The sequence below is a fragment of the Anarrhichthys ocellatus genome, unplaced genomic scaffold, assembly GCF_004355925.1.
Source record: "Anarrhichthys ocellatus isolate YVR2014 unplaced genomic scaffold, GSC_Weel_1.0 scaffold85, whole genome shotgun sequence".
Classification (NCBI taxonomy): Eukaryota; Metazoa; Chordata; class Actinopteri; order Perciformes; family Anarhichadidae; genus Anarrhichthys; species Anarrhichthys ocellatus.
This window is the reverse complement of record NW_022280115.1, coordinates 153,963-164,505: the sequence shown is the minus strand read 5'-3', so window position 1 is coordinate 164,505 and position 10,543 is coordinate 153,963. Positions and strand designations below refer to the sequence as shown.

The following is a 10,543-nucleotide window of genomic DNA, read 5'->3' as shown; positions in this document are numbered from 1 at the left end:
CCATCTTCTCGTCCAAAAGCACCCAGTAGGAGAATGCCATGATCAGCAGCAGGCCCACGAAGTAGGTGAGCTGCACCAATCAGGAGAGAGACACACGGCGACAGGTGAGTTGCTGGTTCAAATCCAGCCCCAGTGAGAGCCAACACTTAGCTCTGGCTTAAACGCTTCCTCTTCTTATTAGTGTAGATACAGAATCAGATACCTCACCCCCCAAAATGATAATTTATGTATTAATTGCTCACCCCGTGTTACTTTGAATAATAAAAATTAAAGTTTTGTTTTTCCTCTCATGCGTCTCAAGGTGAATGTAGAAAACGGAGAAAGGTGTTGCTGAATTTAGGTAAATGTGGGGTATAATAATGAACCTGCATGATGTCACACCGATGACTGCAGCCGGTTAGTGTTGTGGAAGATGTCGGTCTGAGGAACGTTCTCAAGGTGCGTTCGCATCGCGTTTGGTGTGAACGCACCTTTAGGATCGCAACGAATGACGGCACGTATGAGCCTCAAGACGCACCATCAAAAGAAGAACACACGAGTTGTATGAAAAGGAAAGGACTACAAAAGCGACGGCGTTACAACGAGCACCAGCTGTTGCTCTCACTGGAGACTACTGGACATCGCTGGGTAACCATCATCATCTCGGAGTTACAGCATTATATTGATGAACAGTAGAGCTGCACTCACATGCTCTGACTGTCATGAAGACAGAAGACAAACATTCTGATGAAACGTGCTGAAACATGTTATTCATGCACAGCAGTGGAACGTTTCACATAAAGTCACACACTGAGCACATATAGTGTGCAAGAGATATACAGTAACTGCTACTGTGTAAAGGGAATACTGCTGTTAAAAAGAAACTTATTTGTTTAAAGTATTTGCAAACCAAATGTTATTGCACTTTTGTTCATATAGCAGTACTTTTAAAAGAAAAGTGCGCAATACACTACTTTTGAATTAATTATTGAACTTTGCCATAACAATGAGATTAATTGCAAAAGAATCATGTGATTAATCACGATTAAAAATTGTAATCATTGCCCAGCAGTAATAAATATGCAACCTATATCAGATGGCTATTTTCACCAGTGTGCAAAATTTGGTAAGTTTTCGTGCATGGCAAGTCCCCCAAAAATGCTCCCAAAGTGTAAAAATAAAAATCAGAAAAAGTAAATAAAAACCCTTACAATTTCAATAGGGCCAATAGGACATGATCTGATATAAGGGATTGAGCTATTAACAATCTCTCTCTTACTTATTTTCACTCCCTGTATTTAAAACCCTGATTTTGGATTGTAAGTATTTCTTTGTAGGATTAAATGTAAAAATGTACACGTGAAAGCCTGCTTCATCAGGACTGCGTTTGTGTGTGTTTTGATCACATTTGATTGACAGCAGCGAACGTAATTTGCCACAATTCTGTCCACAAGTTTTCAACACATCGTATGTATCTGTATCTGAATCTGTTCCAGGAATAACAACCATGTTACTGACACAGCTACGCACTCCGCCTCTCAGGGATACGCCGCTGAGAAGAAAGGGTTTGATTGTGAAGTACAACGAGTCAGTGGGTGTCAAAGGGTTGATGGTAATACTGACACTAATATTGACACTGAAAGTTGGCTCTATAGTTGGCTTAAAGCTAGATCAGTCAATTTATGGCAGACGACCACATCGCTGCACAACAGGGATATGATGACAGGCGAACAAATTACATAACATAAGTCGAGTCATTTTTAGACATCTGAATGAAGAAAAGTTACATATTTTACCTTTAAAGTTGAAAGTAGCCTGATAGACTAAATTTAGTTTTCAAGTGGAAAAAAAACGTGTGTCCAAAAAAAAAAAAAAAAAAAAAAAAGGGTTAAAAACTAAATCCATTCAGAAGTCTCGAGCCATGCTGTGGTGTGAGGTTCTACTTACACACTTTCCAATGAGTCTACTGACAGTCTTCATGATGAAGGAGGACAGGAAGCCACTCAGGTACATCACGAGTGGGATCGTTGCGATGAACTTCTGTTGGCGGGAGAAAGAGAAGGAAGGAACGCTGAGGACAGACTGGTGCAGGTCGCTGTCATACAGAATGTCATTATGAACGCATAATGTAGACATGAAAAAGGACAACTGTGGTGAATCTGTTACCTTGGGCAGCCCCAGAGTGTTGATGAGATACATGGAGATGTACGTCTGAGACAGATTGACCATTAACCTGGTGGACATGTAGAGTAAGGCCACCTACAAGAGACACACAGTAACACAGGTCTGTCAGCCTGTGTGCTGCAGGCAGTGGAAAACAGACTGTCAAGCTGCTGGAATGAGAATCATTGCCAAGAGTCCGAACACAGAAGAACGCCTAGCGGAGCCGCTTCAGGTGAAGTTTAGCTCCGGCTCCGCTGTGTTTGTAGAATCGTCCCACCTGATAAAAAGAAGGCTGCTGCAGCCAACATTTCCACTGCAGAAGAGGCCTCGGCTCATCTTCCTCCATCCTCTTCCTCCCCTGCTCTCCTCCAGCCTCCCCATCTGCTCCAGGGCTCCTCTCTGCGATTCCCAGGTGGAAGAGGAGGGAGAAGAGAGCGCCGATGCCCAGCACGATCAACGCCAGATTCTGTGATCAAACAACATGGCAACATGGGTTCATTTAAACTAGTTGATCGCCAGCTGTTCTTCATTCTTCACTTCCCCAAAAGTGTGTGAGGTTTTATAAAACATACTACGACTCTATTGTACAGTGAAAATAAGTTAAGTAAAAAAAAAAACAAACACATGACAACAATACTATCTTGGATGGAGTTAGAAGGAAAATTGTTTGAGTATATGGTATCACAACACAGTTACACAAGGATCACCATCTTCACCTGCATGTCACCTAAACCAAAGAAGTGATGGATCCCCTCTCGTCTCAGCCTTCAATCCTGATCAACAATCAAACCGTTTCAAAACACTGGACCGTAGACTCGGCTTCGATTAGAACACTACAGTATGACATCCAAATGGAGCCACCAAAGACTATCAGTCTTACATTGCCCCCCCATCTCCCACTGTTGTTGTATCGGAGCACTACTCAGACCAGTGCAGCTTTATTCAGGATGAACAATGGAGCCAGGTCTCTGTGAAGATGTGTGCTCAACAGTCACCTACTTCCCGCTGCTTTCATCCATCTGATTCTTCTGGGACCGGGCATCCGACAGCCAGCAGTAGGCTGGGTCGTGGAGAAGCCTTAGGTCCTAGCTGGGTTAGCTTAGCTTCCATCGCTGCTCTCCTCTTCCACTGCACTGTTCCTCCCGCTTCTTTAGCTCACCAATCTTAGTTCAGCAGTGTGTGTACTGGTAGCTCCGTTAGCCAAACACATCGTCCAAAACACTAGAAATGAGCAAAGTGTGGGTGCAGAGTAGCGGCTGAGAGGCAGCGATGCACTCAGCTGTTATCTACAGGCCGGGGACCGGTTAAAGGGTACAATGTAAACCCTTCAGGGGATCCTCACACAAATAGAATATCATATTAATAACTATGTCATTAGTGTATAATCACTTGAAACTAAGAATTGTTCATATCTCTATAGGGAGCGGGTCCTCTTCACAGAGTCCGCCACGTTATTTGAGGTCCACCGTAGTTCTCCGACACAAAACTGCAGTAAAAGTGGGGTTAGCCGCCGTCTGACTCCCGCTGCTCCTAAAGAAGTGTTATTACTGCGAGGATGGCCTCTGAGCGAGGGGAACAGCATTACAACAGTTTTGCACGCACTCGCTAACGTAACCACAGTCTCGGAAAGTGGAGGGGTACTCTGTTGGTCGCAATCTACAACCACACGGTTAGATGACACCAAATCCTAAACACTGTCCCTTTAAGAGTAGTGCGTGAGGAGTCAGCAGGCAGTCAATGGCAGTATCAAACAGGTAGTGTTTTCCTTGAGCATGCAGATACAACTACCCACCCAGTTTGCTGCGGCAGAATACAACATTAAACATGGACAGACACAGAGGTGCACACTCACTCACGGACTGGCGGAGGTAATAAATGGCACCTTTCTGTATTACTCGTGCTTATCGAACGGGTTCTACCACATCATCTGCTTTATATATGGGGTGGCGGCACTACAAGCTGGTCGGAAAGAAGGAAGCTTGGATGGATGGACATCAAAGTCCTCTTATCCCCTTCAAAAGGTCTAGACAGAAGATATGAACCAGTGAGAGAGTCAACGCTGAGGAAATGGAGTTTGGACTTTACTGAAAATTGGAGCTCATGACTCATCCTGAGGATGGGTAACATACTCCAAACTTGAAATATCAAAGGGTTCTCGGTAGAACCCCCTGAGTGGATTCTAGATGAAACTTTTGGAATATGAAAAGGGACCCCCTGGTGAGTTATTGTTAGAAAGGGGAAACGTTCAGGATACAACCCCACAGAAGGTTCTGGGTCAAACCATCACACCATCTGTAGAACCTCTCACAGGGGGTTTGGGGTGGAACCTTTCACAGACGGTTCTATGTATAACCCTTTATGTTGGGTTCTAGGCAGAACCCTCTGAAAGTGCTCCAGATGGAGTCTTTATAAAATGTTCTACCAGGAAGAAGACTTATATGGGGACAAGCAGACAAACCCTATATGGTTCTAGTTAGCACCTTTATTTGTAAGAGTGTATCTTTCACTCTCAATGTCTAGTGGGTTTTCTGTAGCCCCGCCCACTCTTCAACACTGTAAAGTGTCATGTGTCAGTTGAGTAGAACTCCTCCTTACCCTGAAGACATGGATATCTTGTGGTCCGAGCATGTCACTGAGCGGGTCGTCATCCTCTCTGGCCTGGATGTGGAACAGCAGGTAAGCAACTGCATACACTGTGATGTTGGCTATTACTGTGAACGCATACCTGCACACACACACACAGAGGCAGAAATTGCATATTCAGGATCTGTACCTTACCTTGCCAGGTGTACCGTTAGGTGCACTATCTTTGCATATAAAACACACCTGTATGCAGTGAGTTCGACTCTAGCGTGCTCACAGGTGACCAGCTCTGGAATGAGAGACAGGTGGGAGATCTGGGTGGCGGCCCAGCCGAACTGAAAGACGATGATGAACGGGATGAAGTAGGTCAAACTGGCCCACTGAGGGGTGAGGGAGCCACAGCCCAGACACTGGTTGAAGATGAAGGCAAAGGACAGCATCACGCTCAGTGTACCTGACACACACACACATAAAGAAGCAAACAAAGATGTTCAGTTTATACTGTAAAAATACACATATCCTTTTTCTTATTTACTCAAGTGAACTTGTATCAGATGACCTCAATCATATCCACACACATGAAAGTGACTAACTGAAGCTTAAAGCTGGGGTAGGAAGTGGGTTTTTTGGAGCGTCATTGGGCAAAAAACTCCATGATTACCTTTCAACATATTGTTGTAGTGATACCCCAGAGAAGGCAGCTTTCTGGAACAGGCAAAAACACCAGAAAGATCACATACATCGTCCTTCATACAGTAACCTGTACTAGTACTAGTCATTAATTTCCAGTGGCGGGCCGTGCATTTTATACCTGGGCCTTCAGTGCTGTCCTTCTACAGTTGAACTACCTCTTAATAACCTCATTATGACGCCACAGCTACAGGTTATTTGTTTCTAGGGGAAATATAATGTTTTCGGTGGAGCCACCGCGCTCACATAGGAGACAACAGGCTGTGACCTCTCAACCCGGAACAAAAAGAACCTGAGGCACTGGCCAAATCCCAATGTCCCCCCACTAAACCCTCAAACCCTGAACCCTCAAGGACTTAACTGACGTCACCTAGTGGTTGAGTGTGAGAGACTGTGAGGGCTTGAGATGGTGTAAATAGGAATGGGACAACACTTTGCTGCAACATATCAAGTTACCATGAAAACAACAAAAAATATGATGTATAATTGTGGGTATTTATTTTATACTTTGTCCTCCCTGATTTGAACGTCTTCAGGCTCTTTCCTCAGAAGATGAGAGATCATTCATATAATCTATTTACTCGTTTTGTCAAAACAGCTTCAATGACAAAATGAAATATTTGATGAATAAATAAATAACTATCTTCTGATTTCATGTTTATTTTTTGTTCCATTTTTAACCCTTAATGTTTCTGAGTAAATTTAATAAGACAGGCTGAACACACGTGAGCCGTCCTCTTTGTTTACGTCTCCATGTGTCCACTGGTTACCGTGTTTAACGTCACATTGCAATGATTTGTGGGTAATTCCCTTAGGCTAAGTCAGCATACCATGCTGACTTACGGAAAGGGTTCATAAAGGGCTCAAAATGTCTGCCAGAGAGCCCTCAAACACTTGAGGATTTGACAGTGGGACATCCCTAAACCCTCACGGACTTCGCGGGAGCGCGCCTCAAAGTCCGTGAGTCCGTAAGGGGGGACATTGGGATTTGGCCACTGTGTGTGTTCTAGGAGGCTAAGCTAGTAGCTAGTAAGAGTACTATGCTTCGTAATTAACGGACAATTCATATAGTCCAAATCTATATAATTAACACAATGACAACAACAAACTCACAAGAACCAGTCACATATATTCATATGACAACAGTCATATGAACACGCAGGTCTGCGTGTTCCAGCAGACCTGCAGCGGAACACGCATTCTGCTACACACTCGAGGGCCATTCAGATATTAGATGTAAAAAAACAAATGCAGTTGACTTACCAAATGCTGATCACTTAAAGACAAACTCCATCCTCCTTTCTTTGTTGACAAAGAGTTTAATCCCACGGTTAAATCCCAACTCACAAATCCGTTTCTCCTTCTTCAGCCATCGAGTGTTAAAAAAACAAAGCTAGGTAAAACAATAAATAATCTACACCAAGCAAAATGCAAAAAATGTCATAATTTCTTCCATATTTTTCAATTCGAACTCTTACTACTCCGAGTTTTCCAATAGTCACATGCTCCCCCACTGACCAATCACAGCACACGCTGCACCTCACTGCACCGCTGTACCTGAAAACTGAGTGTTAACTGCGTGTTAATGCTCACGTACTTGTAGGCCAGCTAGAAGGCTCTGGCACGTCAAAGAATACGCCCAATATGTCAAACTAAAGATCTGATTGGTTGAACGCTATGACAATCAACAATATCGTCCCCATTCACTTAAACTGCAAAGGGATGCACGTGTGAGTCTGCAGGCCTCTGTTCTTACCTAGAGACACAGAGGTGAAATCTGATTGGATAAAAGCTCTACTTAAAACAAGCTGCACTGGAAGCAGAGCAACTGAGGAAGACAGTAGCTGTGCAATGAGAAAATAAGATAATGGGAAAAATATTTTTATGAATTATAATACATGTAATACATGTTAAGAAAAATTATTAAATTATAAAATAGCTATAACTTTGTGATGCTGTTTAGGCCAGCAGAGAAGGCCTTGCTGACCCTAACGGCCCACCACTGTTCATTTCATACATTGTCCTTCATACAGTAACCTGTACTAGTACTAGTAACTAGTTTGAAGCCAATCATGGTCCAGTATGTATGGAGCTGTCTTCCTACCTTTATTCAGGATCATGGTGTATTAATTTGAGAGCATTACTCCTTCATTTTGTGGGCATCCTTGTTAGTGTACGGCAAAATAAAAACAGGTTGGCATGGGCAGTAGACTACATAATAGCGCCTCGGCGGGAGGAAGTGGATGAACCCGGTTCTGCCCATCAGGGACACTCTAAGAAGTTAAGCAAACGCACCCGCAACGAGGCAGGGATCATTTCATTGGTCAACACTACACCTGGCATTCTATTGGTTGAGAAATGTTGACAGGGTTATTACACAAAAAAAAAAAATCAGAGAGCAGAGGAGAAATCTGAGAGCAGACGTTTCATGAGCACAGGAAATCTGTGCAAGCGGCAATATATCCGAGTGAAGCATACAGTTTGACCAGAAGCAGAGCAAATCCAAGCACAAGCAGGGGCTATTAGAGTGTGAGGACAGCGTTTTGAGGGAAAGCATTACAAAATCAATGTGTCATGCTCTCAAATCCAATGACATGCTCTTGAAAGAAGATAGGAAATAAGCTCCATAAGTATGCACCTCACACTGAGAATGGACTTTACATTGAAGTAGGAGACACCTTGTGACCAGCTGCTCAACACAATATGACCTCGTATAGGTTTATGATGAAGCTTTCCATGTGTGTGTGTGTCACTAACATACTTCCACTATGGAAATCCCCCCATCCCCCCGTCCTCTGACATCTGTCATTACGGAGTCTTGTAAAACATGATCTGACCTGCACTTGATCAATAAGAGCATAGTCCATGCAGGAGTTTTTATTCAAAGTTACATGAATACCCTTTATGGGAGCATGTACATAACAGCTGACTGACAGAAACAAGGACTAAACCACAGGGTTGGTGTTGTTGCGCTGCAGGATACCAGCACAGAAGAAGAACATTCACAGAGTACTACTTACATAAATGTGAGCATTATTTAATATGTATCAATAACAATATCAATAGTTCAGACAAAAAACTCAGGGAATACACAGAATAAATATAACAATGTATAATATATTATGTTGTCTCCCTACCTTGGACCTTTAAGTTTATTTGGAGGTACTATGTAAAAAACAGCTGTATGTGGATTACAAATTCTCTGAGTGTACACTTTACTGCTGAAGGGTTTGTATATCTATCTGACTTACCAACTAAATGCCATGTCTTCCTCTTGCCGTAGTTGCCACAGCCAGGCGTTAGGTCTGACTCATAGCCAATGAGAGGCGTACAGATGCCATCAGCTACCTGGCCAACCAGCAGCAACACACCTGCGGGTACACATTCACCAATCAGTTATGTACAATAAAAATGAACGTGCGACAACAGACAGAGAAGAAAAATGTATGGCAAGGGTAAATATTCACTGTATTAATTCAGTACAAATATTCATATAAAGGAATGGCTTTAAAATAACTAAGAATGCATAGCCTTCCTTTAAAAACACCAGCGTAAACTGAACGGTGGAGGGAGTCTCTTCTAAAAGATGTATTAATGGGTTATTGTAGAGGACTACATGCATTGTCCAGATGTCAATAAATATCACATACAACATGTGTATAACTGTAAAGAATGTGATGACATACAGATACAATATGTAAAGAGGCAGACAGACAGATGGATAGACATATATATGGATACACTCACCGGCCACTTTTATTAGGCACACCTGTTCAATTGCTTGTTAACACCAACCTGGTACTAGCAAGGTGTGCCTAATAAAGTGGCCGGTGAGTGTATCGACAGACAGACAGACAGATAGATAGACAGACAGACTACCTGCATATGTGTTCTCGAATCCCAGGACTGAGTGGTAGAACACCAGTAGGTATGTGAACCACATCGAGGCACACAGGTCGTTCAGAAAGTGTCCCACCGCATAGCTGAGTCTCTTGAGGGCTGGCAGAGACCTCTCCGTGTCCGACATGCTGGCTCGTGGGAGACGAAACACTGAGGAAAAGCTCAACACCAACCTTCAGCGGCTACATTGACAGGGCTAAACCAAGTTTAATAAACTAGCTAAAGTTGGTCGACAGAGCTGAATGACTACAGACCATTTCTCAGTTCCCCTTTTCACATGTCACCAGCATTTCACACACACTCCTCATCGTGTCAGTCCGTTCAGCAAGTTCTACTTTGGTATATATACTTTGGTAGGACACAAAGACGTTCCCCTCTATCTCGGTGTCGGTTTCCTTGTAATCAGGTGACAGTGGAGAGCTGTGTCAAAGCCAGGAGGAGCGTCTGAGGAGGAAGCATGTGAAGCGAAACCGATTCACACCAGAGGACTAAAAGCGGCTTTCATCGCGGAACTTCTCCCCTTACATTTCGACACCTAACTAGCTTGAACAATTACACGTATTAGAGCTGTTGTGCCTCAGCTTTCTGTCAGGTTGGTCCCATTAACAGTGACCACACATTTAAACCCCTCGTGCGCCTTTTCTTCGTACATTTCGTTCAATGGCAGCAGCGGTAAATGTAAATCCACCTCGGTACGGAAAACACCATTAACCTTTAGCTAACTAGCTACACTGGTAAAGAATATCTGGCGACATAAACAGATGTAAACGACAAAGCGGAACGGGCAATGACGATGACGAAAGCATGACAAGACAGAGGAATTGACCAATAGGGAAACCCTGTTGCTCCGCTCAGCCAATAGCGGAAGCCCTGGGTTAAACTTCCTCACATGACAGCCAAAGATCGTGTATGGAAATGGCAAAAGTTTGAGCGACATCTCAGGTCACTTCCGCCGTTGCGTAAAGATGTTACATATTAAAAGTGTCAAAGCTATAAATCACTGTCAATTTGACCACCATTAGGAAATATTATAAAAGTAGTTGCTATGTTATTAGTCTACATATTTTGTATTAGTCAAATTATGTTACATATTGGTATGTCATAGATGTCAAAGCAGAAGTTCACCCACAGTTCCAGTTCCTTTTCAGCAGTTTGACAGTGCCTTGCTCAGGGGCACTTGAGTTATTTTGACAGGAAGTTATCAGCTGCCTGCCTCACAAGGTCCCAG

General features: G+C 43.3%; 1 protein-coding gene across 1 annotated transcript; it reads right to left on the bottom strand.

The window, feature by feature from the left end:
• Position 1: 1 nt before the first annotated feature.
• LOC116398549 (major facilitator superfamily domain-containing protein 12-like) lies at positions 2–10,125 on the bottom strand (the record flags this gene model as incomplete). Its single annotated transcript, XM_031874945.1, has 8 exons — positions 9,295–10,125; positions 8,667–8,786; positions 4,969–5,179; positions 4,738–4,867; positions 2,420–2,608; positions 2,146–2,238; positions 1,927–2,019; positions 2–70 (listed from the first exon to the last, which is right to left on the bottom strand). Coding segments are annotated over exons 1-8 (1,053 nt in total), but the record flags the coding sequence as incomplete, so codon positions are not given.
• Between the last annotated feature and the right edge of the window lie 418 nt (positions 10,126–10,543).